The following is a 21,184-nucleotide window of genomic DNA, read 5'->3' as shown; positions in this document are numbered from 1 at the left end:
CATCCTACTTTATAGGTATGAGTTGTCGCCTTCCTTCTTTCTTCAAATCCTGATCATTTTCTATGAGTGGGATACACACTGGGTAGTGGGTATGATGATGATGATCTGTTATGGGTCCGTATGATTTTTTTGTTTTCCGCGCTACTCAGACTTTGATCATTATAGTTTCTATAAGTAAGGTATATACTAAATATGATGATGATTGGATCAAAAGTAAGGCTATCCCAACAAGGGGAAACTTATCTTTCTATAACTAGTGGGAATCAAACCCTATTACAAGAGTGAAAGAAAAAGTCATTAACCACTAGAATAACTCATAATTCTCGCATACTTTAATATATTTGTACATATTTTGATTATATCGAAATGAATGAAAGTAACATACAATACAGTAATTAATTCATACTTTCTTTGTATATTAATTCTTACTATTCATTTTACTGTCCGGTTAAAAATACAAAAATATATTGAAAATTTGGAAGAAGCCTTTATTTTCGGAATTATCCTTTTTTTTTGTGTGAAGGAAGTTGCAGATTACTGACTTCAAAGACGGATCATGGATGAAGCCATTTGGAGTATATTATATTAATTAATTATTCACCAACTCCCACTTCCCGGTGTTACTAAATTCAGTGTAGGTGGCTGCGACCTGTGATAATATTTACTCCTACTCACATGTCACTACTGGCAAGTGCACTTTGTTTATCCAGTTTTAGATTTCTTGCACATGAGATTATCACATCAGATTATTAATGCAAATAGATTTTGACCGTTGATCATTTACCGATTTATTTAGTTTGTTTGATCAATTGGATTATTTTTTGTTGGTGTTTATGTTAGTCGGATAAGTCCGTTGTTTACGAAAACATAAGGTAAAATTATGTGTTGATTGTTAGTTGTTTATTAAAGAAAAGACAACAATTCAAAAGTTAATGAAAAAAAGCAAATTAAGTGCCCTTTTTCATTTTTGCTTAAAAGACTGTTTTTGAGGTGGTTAAAAATCAAACACACTTTTTTGGCTTTTTAACTTACCAAAAAGCCAAAAATTAAACACGTTTTTTTTGGCTTTTTGACCAATTTAAAAGCTAAAAGTTAAAAGTCAATCTAAAATTCGTTTACTAAAAATACCTATATCTTTTAGGCCGCAATAAAAATTACTATTCGTGAGTAAATTTTTCATTGACTTTTAACTTTTTTATCTCATTTTTCCTCTAATAAACACATGATACTTAATATCTAATTTTTATCAAATACTTTCATAATAACGACTTAAAAAATTAGTTTAATTACTAAAAAATAATACTTTCTGCTAATCAGGTGACAACTGGTCAAATAAGTGTACTACCCACACCCCAAATTCCAAGACCCCTTTGTTTGTCCAAGATATTAAAGAGATATATCCTTTGAGAACTGATCATCTCCCATTTGTCAAAATCTTGACAATTTGAGCTCCCTAAGTAAAGGAAGATAGAGAAAGGTAGGAATACTAGTAAGAGACTAAGTGTGTCACCATCACCATCAACAATCTTCAAAGAAAGAACAAGTAAACTACAAGAAAACTTGCAAGCCCACCTCTCCCTTTTTATCCTTTCACCATTTTGTTCCCTCATTTGCAGCTCTCCCTCATTATCTCTATCTTTTCTTCCGAAGTACCATTTCTCCCTTTTAGGCCCCTCAAAAATGGGTAACATTTATGTTATCCCCTCTATCTTTCTATGATCTTATCTCATTTTTAGGGTGTAGGACATTAACCCATTAAGAAATCTGTATACTTTTCTTGTTGTAAATTTTAAGGCTGTCACAAAAAATATGTGGATTCTGCATGATGATGTTGTAGTTTTTAAGGCACCAGAGAAAGAAGGAGATCCAACTGTTATTACTGTTAATTGCCCTGATAAACTTGGTTTGGCTTGTGATCTCTGCCGCATCCTTCTCTTTTTTGGATTCATTATTTCCAGAGTAGGTGAGTTCTAAGATTAAGTTCTTCTTAACCCTAAGTTTTTATTTAGCTCGTCTTGTACGAGATCGTCTCACGCCCATGTAATTAGCTTATTTCTCGACTAAATATAGATGAATCTGTTCAATAGAGATAGTCTCGTCATAAAACCGTCATATCTAAGAATTTGGGTTTTTGATTAATATTATATTTCTCCAACCATTTGTGCCTTTATAGTTGTTTGATTTTAGATTATAAAGACTATATTATTTAATTTTAGATTATAATAGACTATATTAAGATGAAGTTCAATAGGAAACATTCTCTTTGTTTTCGCTAACAAGGGTAAGATTGTATATATACGTGATAAGTCTTTTGGTGGGATCCGACATTGGAATAATGGAATGAAAACATTTGTGTCTCTTAGATCACTATAAGAACATTGCATGAACAAAGTCATAGTTCTTACCCAAAAGTTTTTTTTTTCTGTTTTAGGGGCTTTGTGATTATGTAAATTTTTCTTCAAATTATTGAATTTATTCTTAATTATTTCTATTTGTGTGTGTTTTTTTTTCTTGTGGTGAAGATTTTGCAACAGATGGAAGATGGTGTTACATAGTGTTATGGGTAATAGGGAAGCCAGAAACAAAGTGGGGTTTGGTGAAGAAGAGATTAGTGGGGGCATGCCCTTCTTGTTATTCAGCTTCTGGGATCTCTTATTATAGGGAAGAGTTTTTGAAACCACCTAGATCTCCTGATGTTTTCTTGGTGAAGTTATGCTGCCATGATCGAAGAGGACTTTTACATGGTATATTTTTGGTTAATTCTTTGATGTTGTTTGGTATCATTGTTTTGTATTTATCAATTGTTATGGTTATTACTAGGTTGAATCTTTCATTCTTGATAAATTTGGGCTTGTACACAAACCCATATAAGAGAAGAGTTGGCTACACACAAACCTGTTATATCCTAAAATCAATCGATGATAAGAGTAGTAGCCCATCAAGCTTATATGTTAGTCAATCTCTTTCTAATTGTTCGATGTGGGATAACAATTCTATCCTTTAATGATGGTGTATGCATGCACTAATGACTAGTGAGCCTTATGAGATTCTTTTTGATCAAAAACTTTGATTTAGGGATCAATATTGTTTATTCATTTTATGTTGGGATCTTGATTTTCACCCTCAATCCTCGAAATTGTTGGAATGTACTTCTATATGGAACATATGACTCGGGAGAATCTAGGCCGGGACTTGCTTAGGCTAGTCCGAGTCATTTGATTAAAAACCTATTAATATTGAATTGTGTAACATATAACACAAACAAAGTGGTAGCTGAGTTGGTTCAGTATACATTCAGATATGACTTATTAGGTTCGACCTAACTTGGATTCACCCTTGCATACAAGTTGGGTAAAAATGATTATTAATTCACCATGAGGTGGGATAACTTAACAATGAATGTTTTTTTTGTGTGAATGTCCATTTGTGATTTGTGGTATTACTATTGTCCACAAATCAATAGGGTACAAAGTTATGTATTGGTTGTTTAGGTTTCAATTTAACTCACTTGGTCGCATTGTTATTTGACAGCTACATTTCATTTGTCTCATGGCAGATATCACTGAGGTTTTATGTGAGCTGGAGCTTAATATACAACGAGTGAAGGTATCCACCACCCCTGATGGAAGAGTGTTGGATCTCTTTTTCGTCACCGACACCAGGTTCAATCAATTTCCCTTCATTACATTTTTCGTCTAACAATTTCAGTTATTGTTCCTCTAGTCGAGCAATAGTTTTCCCATCTGTGAAAACTAGTGATAGGCTGATAGCAGAAAACTACGACATGTACTATTTTGGGTCTTCGGAAAATTATTCTCATTTTCTAATTATAGAAATCAATTATGCATAAATTCACACATCCATGCTTGAATAGAGTGGTTGGCTAAAGATGCTACATTTCCGCAATCTAAAAGGTTTCTTAGAGCTTAGTAATTTTCGTCTTTATCTGTCGTTTGATCGCTTCTAACAATGAAAAAATTAACATTAGTTTGTTATTACGCTGCGTTATAATGTGCAGGGAACTTCTGCATACAAAAAAGAGACAAGAGGATACCAAAGACCATCTACGGGAAACTCTGGGGGATGCCGTGATCTGCGACATAGAAAAGGTTGGCCCGGAAGTTACCGCCTGTTCACAGTCATCTTCATTTCTTCCTTCTGTGATAACAGATGAAACTTTCAACTGCGTGATACCAGATAAACACCATAATGGAACTAGTCTCACCAACTCGGTGTCCATCATGTTGGATAACTCTCTAAGCCCTTCGCACACTCTAGTTCAAATTGTTTGCCGGGATTATAGAGGTCTTCTTTATGATCTAATGCGAACATTCAAGGATTATAACATTCAGGTATGAAGAGGAATCCCTAGTTCCTCCACTCCGAAACATCTAACTACTTAGCCGGCTATTTTAAGTTCATATTTATCCGTCATTTGATTTGTTATTACACTGTATGTCAGCTATGTTACTTGGACTCTTCATATTGCATCACGTACCCGTGTTCGATCCTTGATCCTCAAACATTGGTATGGCACGTAGACACTTCATTTTAGGCATAAAATTGAGTATTTAGACGTATCCGACGCTTGGACATGTACCAGTATGGCAGAATCCGACATCAGTAACCGAGTCCAAGTAACATAGTCTATCAGATATATCAATACGGCAACAATATAGTTTTTTATGATGTTCCTTAAAACTTGTAGATTTCTTTATACAACAGTAAAACGGAAAGGCGTAAAAGATTAATATTAGGTTTTCACGAGAATAAGTTTGTTAAATTAATGATGGATGCTAAATTTTTATATGTGCTGGTTAATAGATCTCTTATGGCCGAGGTACCACTAAGCAGAAGAACTGTGAGATTGATTTGTTCATTGTGCAAGCGGATGGAAAGAAGATAGTTGACCCTAACAAGCAAAATGCTTTGCGCTCTCGTCTTTTTAAGGAATTAGCTCGACCGTTTAAAGTTGCTGTTGTCAGCCGTGGCCCTGATACAGAGTTGCTGGTTGCAAACCCAGTGGAGCTCTCTGGAAGGGGAAGGCCTCATGTCTTTTACGATGTTACTCTTGCTCTCAAAATGCTGAACTTATGCATCTTTTCGGTACTCATCTCGATCTTTATCATTCCTATCTCACTTGTACTTAAAGTTTAGATATGCACCTGTACGCCTTTACATCAAAGAAAAACTCATTTGCAGGCAGAAATCGGGAGGCACGTTATTGAACATCGAGAATGTGAAGTGTACCGGTTCTTGCTGCAGGAAGGGGAATGCTTATCAGTTCCGAGAAAGAAAATCGAAGAAATGGTATGGAACACCTTAATGGGTTGGGAGTGACATCTTTTTTGACGGGTGGGCTGGGTGCGGTATGTCTCAGGGTCTGTACAGTACACGAGTAGAGAGCTAGAGCTATATTTTGCTTGTAAATTTCTGAGTTCTGACTTAATGTACAGTAATTAGTATCTTACGAAGCTTATCTAGCAGCGAGGTAGAGAGCTAGGGATGGATGAAGGAAACAAGAGAGAAACTGTTATCGAGGGAGGCGTGAATGGAAGATGTAGTGCCATTTTGTAGTTCGTTTCTTAATCTTCTCTTTGGAAGAGGGAGATAGAAAGGATCTTGACCAAAGGCATGCATCCAGCTAAGTGCTAACTAATAGTCAATAGACTATGGTTTTGCTTGTACATTGTTTTGTTGTGCATGCAATCTATGAGAAAAATTATATTCCTTACATGTTCTATTGTCATCATGTGTTGCTTGCTCACTACTTACTATAACCAGTTACTCTTATGAGATACCGTCTCTCAGAGACAACTACAAAACACAAAGTCTACATTCTTATTTCCTCTTTAAGTTATATTAAATGGGCTATTTAGCCCATATACGTAATGCGTCTCTTGGAGAAACTGTCTCTCACAATAATTTGTGTTTAACATATCACATTCGCTCTTACATCTTCACTATTCTTTCAGTTTATAGAGTTTAGTTTAAATTATTTTAATAAGGCCTTTATCTTGGGAGAAATCTAATGCCCAAGAAAGATATTGTAGAGAAGTTGCAAGAACATCGATAACTAGAATTTATTAGAACACCTATATTGTCCAAAGATGCAACTTGTGATGACTTCTCGAGAGAAATGAGTCATTAAAACGAAATAAAGGGAGCGAGTTTATATACATATAATCATGGTTCTTAAGAAATTAATATTCCAACATTCAACGAAAGGTGCAAGTTCATAAGAACCGAGGGAGGGAGTACATTATAATTTTCAAATTTTATAGAAACGTAAACAAAATTTAGTTGCTTGACGGCCATATTAGTTGAAAAATAGTCCTAAACTAACCAGTGTACCATAAGACTGCAATATACTTTAGTGGGTGCAATTTGTCTAATCTAACATTCTACCAAGTACAAAACCCAGCATCAAAGAGAAGTTATCACTTACGAGAGCTTTTAGAAATTCTATATCCTAGCTTGGTAAATTTCTGCTAAGCTCCCCGATCTCCGCTTTCTTAAGGCACGGTTGCTCCAAAATAACAAGATGGACATGAATCATAAACGAGCAGTTGAAGTTAAAAGACATCAGACTGAATTTTGGAGCCATAAGAAAAGTTCTATCAACTAGTTCGGTTACTGAATCTCCTTCATAGCAACAATGATATCTCTAATATCAATACTCCATGGTACACTGAAAGCGACAGACCATCACACGGGCTGATACCCGTCGAGTTTGGCCAAAACAAGAAGCTTGTCACTGACACCAAATTACCGACACCTCAAAAACAAGCCCCAGTATCTCGTGATTCCATATATCCTCCTGATTCCTGAAGCAAACACATCCCAAACTCACCAACCTCAAAACCAATCCTCAGCATCAGGCACAGTAAGGTCGGAGTCTAACTCTAAATTCTTAGTCAAGTCCTGGACTTTAGCAAAAATAAAAGCCAAACGGAACCTCACCACCAATGAACATGATCGATAAGGATAACAAAGACCAAATGGAATGAAAAAACTGTCAGAGCTCTTTCATTGATTTAGCTGTACAAAATGCTTCACATATACAAGCTGAAAACTAAATTAAGCATTATCCGGCAAAGGGCAGAAGAAATCATGAATGGTAGCAACAGCCTCAAAAACTGGACCACAGCCATCAACCTCAGAAGAACTTGCTGCTGGCAGCAATTATAAGCCAATACTTGGCCACAAAATCAAAAAAACCAGCACAATGATAGTTGCAACTTCAAACTCAAAAAGACAGCCACTCATGCATATTAGAAACAGCAATTTCAAACAAGCTACATAAGAGTTTCTACTATCTCAGACAATCTGAAGCAGAATATCCAGTCATTCGTAGGAGTTCTACATAATTTAGATATACCAATCCATGTTGCCAGCTCTAGAAGTGGTGGTAAGTCACTGAACAGCTTCCACGTGTTGTGTCATTGCTAGTAAATGCAGCTTGATTATCTAAAGAAGCTGCACTTAAACTGCAGAGCACACAGCTAATACTGGCCGGGTATGAACAGAAGAAAGCTATGCATCAAGGATGGAATTTAACATCCCTGCAGCTACTTAGAAAACAAAACTCTGGAGATTTGATTAGTTCAGATATACAAAAGATTACAGCACTAGAAGAGCAGAACCAACAAGGATATCAGTGTCGGCCCCTTCTTCGAGGAGCATCATAAGGGTGAGCCCTGTCACTAGAGCTTCCTTTGTCATATCGAGTTGGGCCGCCAGCAGCATACCTATCACCACCTCTAATGCCTACTTCCCTATCAAAATCTCTATCCCGAAATTTTCCATTTGGAGCATAACGATCCATATACCGACCACTAGCAAAACGATCAACAGAATGTGCATACTTCTCCGTGCTGTAGCGGTCACGAGACCCAAACCCTTCTCTGCTGTCCAAACGATCTCTACTGTCATAGTGTCCCGCACCAGAACGATCATAATAGTGATCATAATCACGATCTCCCTGGATACCAGATCTACCAAATTCAGAATGTGAGGAATACCTGCCACCATCACCTGATCGACAATCCCTCGCCCAGTGTCCAACACGGCCACACTTAAAGCACTCATCAGACCGATCCCCTAATCTATCACCCCCTCTATAGCTCTCCCTGCCACCTGATCTACGATCTCCACCATACGCAACATAAGGATCTTCAGCTACCAATCGTGGCTCTGCCTTGTTCACTGAGATTATACGGCCGTCCATCTCTCTTCCATGCATATCTCTTATGGCATCTTCCATGGATCGGCGGTCGGTGAAGGTTATGAAGCCAAATCCACGAGGATGTCCAGTCTCCCTGTCCGACATCACCTAAAACAACAAATATATATATATATTTGTACTCACCACCTTTGAAGAACATTACATAAAGAATAAAGCTCATTGAATTAAACCAAAATCTTGTACACAAATCTAAAAATGAGACATTATTGGTTTGACAGTGCATCAATAATATTTACACCTTACGGTTATTCACCTATGTACAGGTGTAAAGACAGTTGGAACAAAGCATAGATCGCAACTACACAATTTTTTTCCTTCAAATCTATTTTACTAGAAGACAAAAGGTTACCGATTCAAAGACATAAAGCTAGCACCATCTATATATAAAGTGATGGATAAGACAACGCACATCCACACATATAGAACAATTTTAGCAGACCACAGATCTTCAATTCAACACGATGCCGCACATTTCAATCTGGGTCTTATGCGGATACGATTATCACATCTACTTATACATAATCAAGAAGCACAAGTAAAATGTGATACATCTTTCTACTGTATGTCTATATGTCTATATGTAACCAATGCCAGAACATTAATCTCAAAAATGTGGGTCAGAAATAACCATGAATCAAAATTTTTAGCATTTGCTTGTGTGTGGAAACAGAGGGCATTGAAGCACAGGGAAAAGGCTCATTGCGTCTAAGGTGCTTCAAAAGCACCTCAAGAGCATGTCTCTAAACACTTGTTTATATCTCAGTCCATCTCATGCATTTTATAAAACAAAATTTACAATCTTCCTGTTTCATTTTGATATAGTATGGTAACAGATACTTCTATTGAATAAGAAAAATTTAAGGTGAATACTATAAATATTTATAAGGAAGACGCAAAAGATGACCTAGATAACAAGGGTGAAAATGACAAGAAGAATTGGGATTGAGGAGCATTGATGACATAGAAATGAATGGAGGATAATATATGTGAATGATAATTTATTCGCTTTTCTTAGTTATATATTGGTATCAGATAAATGCGAATAAAGTATAATCTTTCTCATCATAAATCTCTCCTTTGATATGTTTTGGTTCATATAGCCTGAAATTAAGGTTTTAACAATATTGTTTTTGTGATCAAGGATGATTCAAATTCAACTATATGCAATGTAGCTTGTTTGCCTCTCAGATCATGCTTAATTCAATGCATATAACTGACAATCTCTCTTATCCTTTACCGCTTTTGTTTTGATTCATATAGTTGGAAATTAAGGCTTTAGCACTATAGTCATTTGCATCTCTTAAGGTTTTTACACCTTAACAACACAATGAATATCGGTTCGGCTTTATTGAAAACCTTTACAACGTGACCAATGTGATGCAACCTTGTTTTTGCACATCAAAGTTAGGCTCAAGGCAAAAGCCAAATTCTAACAATTATGAGCGTAACTTACGCACTTTTTCAGTAACAAGCATAACATACCACTCATGGTCAGTAATGAACAACCCCCACCCACCCACCCAAAACCCAAAAAGAACAAATTAAGGGGAATTGTTCTTATCAGTTTAGAGGTAGGTTGGTGAAAATACGATAAAATCATTTAGAAAAGTCTTGGGAAATTCAAACAAGGGTACTAAGTTCTATTTACAAATAAAAGTAAGTTCAGAAAAGGTCTGGTTCTAATTTGTTCAATTTGCTCAGCTAACTAAATACAAGTACATGTTTAAAAATGGGGTTTTCAAAGAAACAACAAACTATTTCTTTAATTCATGAATGGTTCACAGGATGAAAAACACAAGTTATCCCAGCCAATAGTCTCAAAGCAATTTTTCGATAGTAGTCGGGATTAATGCTCTGGCATTGTTGTTATCTTGAATTATCCCATAACATTTAGTCCAATTACTCAGTAGTTCAAAATCACCTTATCTTTAAAACAAACATCTAAAGTTCATGTTGGGATTTTGTGACTCGAACCGAGTCCAAGATCGGTTTAAGATGAAGGGAGGATTTGCAGGTAGCAAGATTTGTAGCGTCTAGCGAATAATGTCGCAAAGTTACTTGTTTTTGTGAAGAAGCAAGTTGCAGATCGCGAGCTAGGTCACGGATTGCGAGTTTTCGAAACAAAGTTTCTGATTCTGGAAAACACGCATGTCGTGGGCTACGAGAAATGTCGCGAGCCGCGAGTTTTATGCACTTTTCAGTTTTTCCACTTTTTTTACGGTTTCTCTTGTTTTTAGGACGTTTACTTTGTTTTCTTTTTCTAACCTAATTTCTTTTTGTTATGAGCTATACTACTAAAGGCCCCATGTAATTAGGGTTAGTAAGTGAGATGCAACACAAAGTAAAGAAAAACTAATAGAGAAAAAGCCTGAAGAGCCATTGCTATTGCTAGTGCTTCTCATATTCATCTTGTAATCTCCCAGTTTATAGTAAAAGTTTTATCTCGATGCCGGTGGATGTAGCTATCTCGTTGATAATAAACCCCGTTAATTTCTCGGTGTGATTTTCTTTATTGTTTGTTGAAATCTGTTCAAGTCTAAATATTCAACAACAAACCTAATCTCAAGTTTCTAACCCAATAAAAACCCGCCAAATCTATAATTAGTAACCAGAAAACTAAACTTTGAAGTTAAACATAATCACATACATCACAATAGAAAACCACTTGAAAAAACGTCAAAACCAATTACAGCCAAAATATGAATGCCATATGACCTAATCCACCAAAAAAAAAATCAATAGAAAAATGGGTAATCGGTGGTGGGTATGGAGTAGAACTTACAAGACAATCAATAACTTTCCCGTAACGACCAAATGCATCTTCTAAGTGTCTCTGTGATGTATTCCAACCTAGCCCTCCAACAAATATGCGGTATTCTCCTCTTGTAGCCATTTTTAAGCTTCCTGTAAGATTAACACAAAAACTGGGAAATTAGGAAAGGTTTTATAAAGGAAACGGAACAATTAGAATCATTACTAGCAAATTAACTGCCAATTACAGTCAAATCAAAAGAAAGATTTTAACGGAAAACAAACCCTAATTCGGTTCCTTAATACTTGAGTACGGAGAACCTGTTGGATGTTGCGTATTGTTTGTCGGTTGTCGTACTCGGATAATCTAAACAAACACCAACAGATGAAAGGTAAATTAAGAATTTTTAGAAATCTTTTTAAAAAGTACTACTCCACATATATATATATATATATATATATATATATATATTGAGAAGTTCAAGTGAAAACCACCCTTATATGAAAATCGTGAGAATCATCAAGATGTGTTACTTTTTATATAAAAAAGTGTTACTTTTCTCAGAAAAACGTGTTACCTTGAATTTGTATTTTTTTTCTGACAGTTACTGTTTTTTTAGTAAAAAGTACCACATTTTTTTAAAAATAAAAGTAACACAGTTTTTATGCAAAAGTAGCACGTTTTCTGTAAAAAGATAACACATTTTTTTTGGTTCTCACGGTTCGCATAGAACCGTGGTGCGAACCGTAGTTTACACCTGAACGCGACCCTATATATATATATATATATATATATATATATATATATATGTGTATATATATATATATATATATATATATATATATATATATATATATATATATATATATATATATAAATAAATAAAGATTGGTTATTACTTATAGTAAGATTAAGGAAAATTTCATGTGAATTTTTAGTTTTGCACCGCAGTAGAAAAATATTTTTTTTAATTTATGGAGATTTTAACCTTTTTACTTTTTTATGGGTTAGACGAAAGGAAGATTTTTTTTGATAACTATACGTTATTTTTACCTAAAACAAAACGTTGCGATCACCCTAATTTTATCTACCATATGGAAAAGTTTGAACTTATAGGTCACCACGCAAATTTTAAAACATTTGTGAAAAAACAAAAAACTCAAGGTCAACACATAGAATTTTCCTAAAAAAATATATTATTTTTATGTTGATTAAGAAATTATATTATAAATTCATAACCAAATCAAATACTTAAATTGGTAAATAACGTCTAAAAAGATTTATAAATATGTACTCCTATTTTATTAAATAAATATATATATATATGTACTCCTATTTTAATGAAAAACAATTATAGAACAAAAGCAAATAGCATATATTTTCAAAATATTATCTAGATATGATTGCTATTTATATATATAATTTTTCACAACGTATTTGGAATCATCAAATATTTTATTGTTTTTTTAACAACATCACTGGGTACTTCAGCGATTTTGAAATTAGTATTCCTTCCAATTCTCCGTAAATATTCCAATGAAATGTGCAGATTATTAAATGTATTTATTAATTGATTGTTTATATTAAAATTTATAAAAATTAATATGTATAAAATGTATATTTAAATAATCAATTAAATTTCTTCTTGACCACGCATCATCTTTTAGTTAAGAATAAAATACAATTAAGATTAATAAATGAATAATAGAAAAAATAAATGGAACAATAAAAATGCATTTTACCTTGTTGATTATTTTAAAACACTTCAAGCATGTCCCAACTAATTTTGAATTGTTGCATTTGAATAAATTTTTGTTCAGCTGATCTTAGATGAGAGAACCTCGTAATAAGACTATCAATTTAGCCCAATTCGCGTGTGTAACAACTTGTGTTTTTTTTTTGGCATTTTTCAATTTTGATCTTAAAGGTATCAATTTTAACCTTAAAGGTATCAATTTTCAAAATTGATACTTTTAAGGTCAAAATTAATAAATGCCCAGAAAATTAAAATATTATTACACGCGCAAATTAAGCCGGCCTAAATTGACGGTCTTTTAATGACGTCGTCTCATCCAAGTTTTTGTGATTTTTGTTTTATCTCAAATTGTTTTTGCTTGTGGGCTTCTTTTAACAATTTATCCTCGGCCTTTCTTTTCAAAATTTTGCATCAAACTCCCTACTTTTTTTAGAGAAAATAGATTTATATTCCAAAAAATATCATAAGGCAAAAACCCAAAATATTAAAATCCCACCAAAAAGAACACAAAAAAGTGAAGCCCTTTTTACATGGATTGCACATATCCACCCTTCATATGGTGGAGAACCAACACGGCTACACCAAACAACCAAAGAATTTTTGAAATTCTTGAGTGAAAAAAAAAAATTAATTAAATAAACTAACATTTAAACTTTTTCCAAAAGTAAGCGTTCAAACCCCAAAGCTGTGCTTTGGAGCTGTTCGCAGTTAGTAACTGCGAACAGGTCAAAAAAGACAAAATAGTTGTTCGCAGTTACTAACTGCGAACAGAATTTTTTTTTTTAATTTTTTTTTTCTGTTCGCAGTTAGTAACTGCGAACAGCTATTTTGTCTTTTTGCTGTTCGCAGTCTAACTGCGAACAACTATTTTGTGTTTTTTGAACTGTTCGCAGTTACCAACTACGAACAGCTCCAAAGCACAGCTTTGGGGTTTGGACGCTTACTTTTGAAAAAAGTTTAAATGTTAGTTTATTTAATTAATTTTTTTTTTCACTCAAGAATTTCAAAAATTCACAACCAAAAGCATAACTAAGGAGGCACATATGCCACAAGATACCCTAAATAAAACATTTCAAACAACACAACATAAGGAACTAAAAACGAACTAAAACAAAGAAGGCACGCATGCCACACAAAAACCCAACGAGAAGATCTAGTTGCCCACTACAAAAATAGAAAGAGATTTTGGAAATAGTTGGTAGTTGGTAAGTTGGTAAGTTGGTAGCTGATTAAAATGATTAATTAATCTCTTGATTTTCACAACGAATTTGATTAGCTGATATTTAACATACAGCTCAGATCATTAGATGGTTCAAAAGTTCTTTTTTTATATAATACTCCCTCTTATTCAGCTTATGTGTCCCATTTTCTTTTATGGTCAAGTCACCTTAATTGTCCCATTTCTATTTTTGATATGGGTTTTTGACTTTTATATTCTTAGTAACTTTATCCTATTTTCAATTATACCCTCCATTACCCATATTAATTTTCCTCTCTTATATTAAAAACCTATAATACCACTCTCTTTCCTACGACCCTTAGGGTCCCATTTTTGACTCACCTTAAAATCCGTGAAAAGTCAAATAGGACTCTTAAGGTGAATAGGAGGGAGTAATATGTTAAGACAAGCTAATTTACCAAATATTAGCTTACTTAGATGATTCGACCACCAAATTATTTATTTCTGCAAAAAATAAGCTAAAAATGTCCAATAAATTATTTTGCATGACACCACCAAAATCATCCACTAGTAGCCCCAACGCTGCACACACCTATAAAAGCTCTATGCAGGTTATGCGATGACAGACGTATTGAATTCTCTTTCAGCTGTGGCGTATATGATTATGAATTTGGTGGGTAAAAAATAAATGAAAATATAACCACACCTGCTATGGATACTCGATAGGTGGTAGGTATAAAGTGTAGGACCCACTTGACCTGCGCCTACTCTATGCTTGTTCACCCCATATCTATAATGTACGATTTTATATCAACTTTGTATGTTTTTATTAAAATCTAGTGACAAAAAATTAAAGATATTATTTTACGTTTTGATATTGTATGATTCAAATATAATAAATATACAATTAAATTTGTATAAAACATGATTATTTATAGATATTGGACATGACAAATATAATAATTTTAATTAAGTATGAAAATTTTAGTTGAAAACTTATCGTCATCACATTTTGACAACCCTCTTGCGCAGCCAAACGCCCAAAACCCCACCGAGTGTTAAACCCTAATCAAGGAATAGGGTTTTATAAAACTCAAAAACCTATTCTCATTCTCCTCCTCCCCGGTAGGTGTTAACCTTCCGATCACCGGCGACACCAACCTCCGTTAATAATGTCTCTGATTGCGGGCTCATACGAAAAATTTCTTTGGGGATACAAACTCAAACGATCCTGCACAGAACAAACCATAGCCCTAAATCCCCAATTTTCTTACGCAGCTCATCTATCCCCAATCAAATCCGTCGCCGTTTCCGGAATCGTAGCGGCATCCTCCGCCGGAGACGACACCGTTAAACTTTATGACCTTTCTACCGCTTCAGAACTTGGTTCACATCTCCTTCAAACTTCTGTCACTTCCCTCTCTTTCTTTACCCCTCCTTCTCTCTCCTCTTTTCCTCGCAATCTCTTCGCTGCTTCCGATGATGGGTCGTTCTCTATTTTTGATGTAGACCCTTTTGTTTTGCTCAAGACGATTTCTGTTCATAAGAAGGGCATTAATGATTTAGCTGTTCATCATTCTGGGAAATTAGGTTTAACTGTTGGGAAAGATTCCTGTTTAGGGATGGTTAATTTGGTTAGAGGAAGGAGGAGTTTTATTTGTCGGTTGGAAAAGGAAGCTAGTATTGTTGAGTATTGTTTTAACGGGGAGAAATTTTTTATGGTTTCTGATGAGAAAATTAGTGTTCATGAAGCCGAAGATGCTAAGTTGAGTGGTGAATTTGAGTGTAGCAAGCGTGTTCTTTGTGCGGTCACCGGCGAGGTTTGTGTTTTTCTTCATTGCATTCAGTGTTAGCCATTTTATTTGAGCTATTGTGTGATGATAGTACCGGTTGTAAGTTTTTTTTGCTATTATAGCAGGGAAAATTTAGCAAATTATAATTTTTCTCTTATGACGAAAATGGTTGAAAATTGATCCTAAAATTATCATATTTCCGAAATGGAAATGTATTATGGAGAGCATTGATGTAGTTTATACTCCTGCGTTTTTATCTGCTTGCATTGGTTAACTTCAATAGAGGAATAAGGAATTGGTAATTTGATTAGACTGAATTAATGAACCAGTGATCACTTAATTCATTGCTTCCCTTGGTAGTTGCAAATCGAAACAATTGAATTTTAGAACATTTTTGGTGCATTAGGTAACACTACTTAAAGGTGCTTAATCTGTTCGAGACACATGCACTTTATTTTTTGTCATTTACATTTTGGTTCAATCAGACATGCCAGTAAATTTTACCTTTCAATTTTAGATTTAAGGCTATCTTTAAATTTTTTTGGATGGCTTTATTTATTATAAGCATAGAGCTGGATACGGATCAAATTGTGATTCTTTATAATTAATATTTTGATGGAGGGACTCAGTATGATTGATTTATTAACTTACTTCAGAATGGACTTATTTTTACTGGTGGTGAAGACCGTGGGATCACAGCATGGGATACGGGTAGTGGAAAGGTTGCCTACAGCATGAATGATGCGCACAAGTCCCGTGTGAAAGGGATTGTTGTGCTCTCTAAGGAGGGAAACTCTGGCACTACTGAGAATCCGTATTTGATTGCTTCTGCATCTTCTGACGGGGTGATCCGTGTTTGGGATGTTCGTTTGACCGATAAAGAGAAGTCGGTGCCATTGACCGAGGCCAATACAAAGTCAAGGCTAACATGCCTTGCTGGGTCCTCTATTAAGTGTGAGTACTACTCTATCATATCTTATTCTTCGCTGCACTTTTTTTTTTCCTTTCAGATAGACATTGGTTGCCAAGCACCTTTCTAACTGTTATACCTAGGGACATTGGCAGTTTCTAACTTGATGCACATATGTTCTTGCATGTCCTTGTTTTCAATACACTATTTTGCATTTGAGTTTGAGGTGCTTTTTAATAAACATTAAGACTTTGGAATAGGTAGACCAAGGGCGACCTAGATAATAGGAGGGAAGAATCACATGAAGAGTTGAGATTTATGACCATATATAGAAATGAATGGAGGAGGAGATTATATAAGGATGATCATTGACATTGATTTTCGTACTTAGACTAACATTACAGATGGGACTCATTAAAGTACTTTTGTAAAATAATAATGGGGGTCACATAGTTATGGCTTCAAAGTTCGAATAACTTGGGGGGTTACGTGGTAGATTTTAGATTTTTTACTCACCACATGGAATTTCTGTATTTTTGAGATCATCATATATAATTTCTTTATGTTTTATGACTCTGTCACCCGACTTGTTGAAACTTCAAAAACTGCAGCCTTGTTTGGTAGGCGGTAGCTGGTAATAAACGGTGGTAATGGAAATGAAAAATAGTGTAATTTTTGCTTGAAAAGTCTATTGGCTACTTTGATGGCCATGCTTGTCTAACTTCAATCATCTCATTTTCTTTCTAAAATTCATTCCAATGCGTTACTATTAGTAGATGTGGTATTATAAGGTAATGAAAATTTGTAAAAAAAACTTTTTTGTGATCAAAGTTTCATTACCATGGGAATGATATAGAACTTTTGATGAAATTTTACACTATAAAATCATTTCCATTATCGCCCATTTAATACCATTAATCAAACGGGTTGTAAGAGTTTTTCACCGATAACCTCAGTGGTATTTGCTTCAAGAAAAACATAGAAAAAATTTGGTGACCTTGAACCTTAATATTTTGCTGTATGTTTATGAAAACTATCACATTATCATTACTTCAGAATCCTCATAATTCTTGTGATGTTTTGCAGCTGTTAGAAAGCCAACAGTGAAGAAAGATCCTTCAGACAAGAATTCTACAGAAATGGAAGATTAAATGTAAACTTATCCCTGAAAGCTATAAGTTAATCCAGTTTTGGTAAATTATAGGTCTAGTGTGTAAGTATATGAAATATGTCTGGATCTGCACGTCACAGTCAGATACTGTGGTCAATAGTTTAGTTTCGACAGGACACCTTTTTGACATATTGGCTTTAGATGAAAATTCATCTCTTTTTGTGAGACATTTTGATGGATTTATCTCTGATTTTACATAACTTGCATGACCTTTCTCATGCTTATTACCAAATTTAATGATGCTGATGTATGTTACTCGTAATCTTCATTTTACCTCAAGTATTTATGTTGAGTTCTCGACACAAGGATATGTGTCGGGTGCACGGATATAGAAAGATATCACTGAGCAAAATTCTGCAAAAATGGCTGAAAGCCTGAAACTTCATTTCATTACACTATATTACATGCTCTGTTAATACAACTTTACAGCACAAAAAGTGATACATAAATTGGAATTCACGAAAATCCCACCTCAGGAAGCCATACATCTGGAGAAAGAATGGAAAGTGGAGAGCCATATCAAAGTTGGTATAAGGAATATTTTCTTTGTGCACGTTAACATCGGTATCATCTTCTTCAAAAATGGTGTCTAATTTCGGAGGAGTTGAACACTTTCTCTGTTGTTTTCGGCTTGAGTCTGGCAATGTTGATGCTGGTGCGACCTTGATGTAGTTTTGCATATGCATCGTCGTTGCTCCGACTGGTGCTCTGAAATACTTTTGTTACTGACAGTAGTGTAGTGTGTAGTGTAGTGTAAGTGATTTGGAAGTCTTGAAATGTTTGTAAATGTGTTTGTTTTGCTAGAAAACTGGGTTGCAATGAATTTGGTATATAAACAAAAGGGGTTGGAGAAAAGGAGAGAAAGTGGGAGGAAAATGAGGTTGGATGTTGAGTGATGAGTGTTGAGTGTTGTGGAGAGCAATTTAAAAAAGGAGTGAATGGTTGAGAAACATGAACAACGTGGGTTAATTGCTTAAAGGTGTGGTGGATGCTTTTGTTTTAAAATTGTTGGTTACAATCCTGCCAAATAAGAGATTTAAAAATATAAAAGTATTTATTTGGTGGTATAGATTGCCAACTACAAGGACAATGTGTCAATTTGATTGTTAACTAGAGTTGTTAGAGTTGTTTGATTTGATCAGCCGAAAATCATTAAAGGTAAATCAGTTGTTTAAGCTAGTTGTTTAATTATAAAAGTGTTTAAAACATAGTAGACTTTAGACTTTCTTGGATTTGAGCATAAAGAAATTTATCCTGATAGAATATTAAGGGCTATATGGCAATTTGTTTTTTTTTTTTTTTTAATTTTTTTTTTTGGCATTTGACTTTTTTTTTGTCAAATAATCAAAATATTGTTTGATAAGTAGAAGTAACTTTAAAATCAGTTGAAAAGCTAGTTTTTTTTTTTAGTGTTTTTTCCAAATCATAATAGTATAGACTCATAATAGTTTTTATATTGCTGTTTAGCTTTGGCTTACTGTTTTAATTAATAAATTACTAACAACCAATAAATAGCTTTATCATATTTTCTTAACCATTAGCTTAAATAGTTGGTTTAAAGAGTTTATTTGTTCGCCAATACATTTAGTTTGTTAAACCAACCAACAAGTTTAGCCAACAATTCTAACTAACAATAATTTGCAAGTTTTTTTTCGTTTGAACAGCAAGAGGGAAGAAATTTCTTTTTATTGACTTGAACATTATTCCTTTGCTCTATTGAATTTGTTGCATTATTTAAACTGAAGTAGCATTTTAAGGTGTAATATGACAAATGAAGTATGTTGTATATTTCTCTCTATCCCATAAAAATTGTCCCATTACTAATGCAAAAAGTTGAAAATTGAGAATAGTGATTTTTTTATGAGATAATGAGATAACTTTTGTGGATGGGATAAAAATATATGATATTTACGTGGGTGAGAATTAAAGGAGTGTAAGTTATGATGAAAAATAATAAATTTAAATTTAATGAAAAATACTATAAAGAGAAATGTGCAACGAATTTTGTGGGACAAAAGGAGTAAAAAAAAAGACTCGGTGAAAAAAGCATATAAGATTAATATTTTAATTTTTATATGCTAATTATGAAATCTGCTGGTCTTGGATGAGACAGCCTTATAATGAGACCGTCAATTTGGGTCGGTCCAATTGGTGCGTATAATAACTTGGGCATTTTTTTATTTTCTGGGCATTTTTTCAATTTTGATCTTAAAGGTATCAATTATTAAAATTGATATCTTTAAGGTCAAAATTGATAAATGCCCAGAAAATAAAAATATTGTTACAACTTACACGCGGATGAAATGGGCCGGCCTACACTTCGTCTTAACTTGCAAAGGTCTCGTTCTGTTATGAAATAACCAAGTAAATTTTTATTATTTAAAGATTTATATTTGAATATTTAATAGAGAACTATGAATATAAATATAGTAAATGAACTTATAGTTGAACGTATCTAGTAGAATAGAGGTAGTAATTTTTATGTCTCCATGATTACAAAATTTATTTAATATTTTTTTACTTTGCCACCATCTTCTCTTAACTTTTCACCTAAGTATTTTTTTTTATTATAAATTATGATACGAGACGGTGTCATTAAAAAATACATCTTATATATAAATTAAATAACTCATTTCATACATATATTAAGAATAAAGGCTCCATATTTAAAATCATACAATTAAATATCAAATCTCATACATATAAAGCTTCTATGTTAAAATTTATCTCTCATAAAAATAGCACATAACGATATCAGGAGGCGAGGGAGTAAATAATTCTTAAATTTAAAACATATGCATGAACTCTGGAATCTTCTAACAAACAGGCTGAGCATGACTTGCACACGGTGTTGACTCCACGCGTGCAGTGACCAATTAGTCTAATTTCATCATCATATTTAATTTATTGATAAAGACGCTTAAACCAATCTCTTTTTTCCAAATCACTCTTTTTGTCGTATTTCATTTGATTTTTAACCAAGTGTTGTTCAGAGTAAATAAAATTTTTTTTAAAAAAACTCTAGCTATAGAAAGCACATGTAAAAATTAATTCATAGTTCAAAAATAAAATACAAAACAAGTAAAAAGTATAAATATTATAAAAACTAATTAAATTTAAAATTGTAGCAAATTTATTAGATAAAAAGAGTATGCGAGTAAATTTGTTAGACAAATTTGATTGAGGGACTTGAGATAATATTCGCTTTCATATCCCACTCCTTTTAAAAATATGTCGATCAAATTAAGTTTCGAAATAAGATAATGTTCGAATTTTTCTTTATATCTTTTGAAATCACATTTTCACTTTTTTTTAAACTAGCTGTTTTAATACAATCTTCTTACAACACTCACACCATCTTAGAAATTTTAAAA

General features: G+C 33.7%; 3 protein-coding genes across 3 annotated transcripts; 2 read left to right on the top strand and 1 right to left on the bottom strand.

Annotated features, from left to right (window-relative positions):
* Positions 1-1,368: 1,368 nt before the first annotated feature.
* On the top strand, positions 1,369-5,749 carry LOC130813154 (ACT domain-containing protein ACR10). The gene is made up of 6 exons (XM_057678911.1): positions 1,369-1,963; positions 2,523-2,744; positions 3,557-3,662; positions 4,019-4,352; positions 4,825-5,106; positions 5,203-5,749. The coding sequence occupies exons 1-6, from the start codon at positions 1,810-1,812 to the stop codon at positions 5,338-5,340; spliced, it is 1,236 nt and encodes a 411-aa protein (XP_057534894.1). The 5' UTR covers positions 1,369-1,809; the 3' UTR covers positions 5,341-5,749.
* Positions 5,750-7,004: 1,255 nt separating this feature from the next.
* On the bottom strand, positions 7,005-11,408 carry LOC130813155 (glycine-rich RNA-binding protein RZ1C). Its single transcript, XM_057678912.1, has 3 exons — positions 11,285-11,408; positions 11,031-11,152; positions 7,005-8,335 (listed from the first exon to the last, which is right to left on the bottom strand). Exons 2-3 carry the CDS (start codon positions 11,139-11,141, stop codon positions 7,658-7,660), a joined length of 789 nt encoding a protein of 262 aa, XP_057534895.1. The 5' UTR covers positions 11,142-11,152; positions 11,285-11,408; the 3' UTR covers positions 7,005-7,657.
* Positions 11,409-14,933: 3,525 nt separating this feature from the next.
* LOC130813358 (uncharacterized) lies at positions 14,934-18,713 on the top strand. The gene is made up of 3 exons (XM_057679185.1): positions 14,934-15,756; positions 16,386-16,683; positions 17,726-18,713. The coding sequence occupies exons 1-3, from the start codon at positions 15,109-15,111 to the stop codon at positions 17,788-17,790; spliced, it is 1,011 nt and encodes a 336-aa protein (XP_057535168.1). The 5' UTR covers positions 14,934-15,108; the 3' UTR covers positions 17,791-18,713.
* Positions 18,714-21,184: the final 2,471 nt, after the last annotated feature.

The sequence above is a fragment of the Amaranthus tricolor genome, chromosome 5 (assembly GCF_026212465.1).
Source record: "Amaranthus tricolor cultivar Red isolate AtriRed21 chromosome 5, ASM2621246v1, whole genome shotgun sequence".
NCBI lineage: Eukaryota > Viridiplantae > Streptophyta > Magnoliopsida > Caryophyllales > Amaranthaceae > Amaranthus > Amaranthus tricolor.
This window is presented reverse-complemented; position numbering and strand designations above follow the sequence as displayed.

What these genes read in the sequence shown, in the direction of transcription:
- LOC130813154 (XM_057678911.1), top strand. Translation starts at nt 1,810, where the DNA reads ATGTGGATTCTGCATGATGATGTTGTAGTTTTTAAGGCACCAGAGAAA. An exon ending in TCAAGGATTATAACATTCAG is followed by an intron (nt 4,353 to 4,824) that starts GTATGAAGAGGA and finishes GCTGGTTAATAG; the next exon opens with ATCTCTTATGGCCGAGGTAC. An exon ending in TGAACTTATGCATCTTTTCG is followed by an intron (nt 5,107 to 5,202) that starts GTACTCATCTCG and finishes ACTCATTTGCAG; the next exon opens with GCAGAAATCGGGAGGCACGT.
- LOC130813155 (XM_057678912.1), bottom strand. Translation starts at nt 11,141, where the DNA reads ATGGCTACAAGAGGAGAATACCGCATATTTGTTGGAGGGCTAGGTTGG. An exon ending in GGAAAGTTATTGATTGTCTT is followed by an intron (nt 8,336 to 11,030) that starts GTAAGTTCTACT and finishes TTGTTGTTTTAG; the next exon opens with GTGATGTCGGACAGGGAGAC.
- LOC130813358 (XM_057679185.1), top strand. Translation starts at nt 15,109, where the DNA reads ATGTCTCTGATTGCGGGCTCATACGAAAAATTTCTTTGGGGATACAAA. An exon ending in TTTGTGCGGTCACCGGCGAG is followed by an intron (nt 15,757 to 16,385) that starts GTTTGTGTTTTT and finishes AACTTACTTCAG; the next exon opens with AATGGACTTATTTTTACTGG. An exon ending in TGCTGGGTCCTCTATTAAGT is followed by an intron (nt 16,684 to 17,725) that starts GTGAGTACTACT and finishes GATGTTTTGCAG; the next exon opens with CTGTTAGAAAGCCAACAGTG.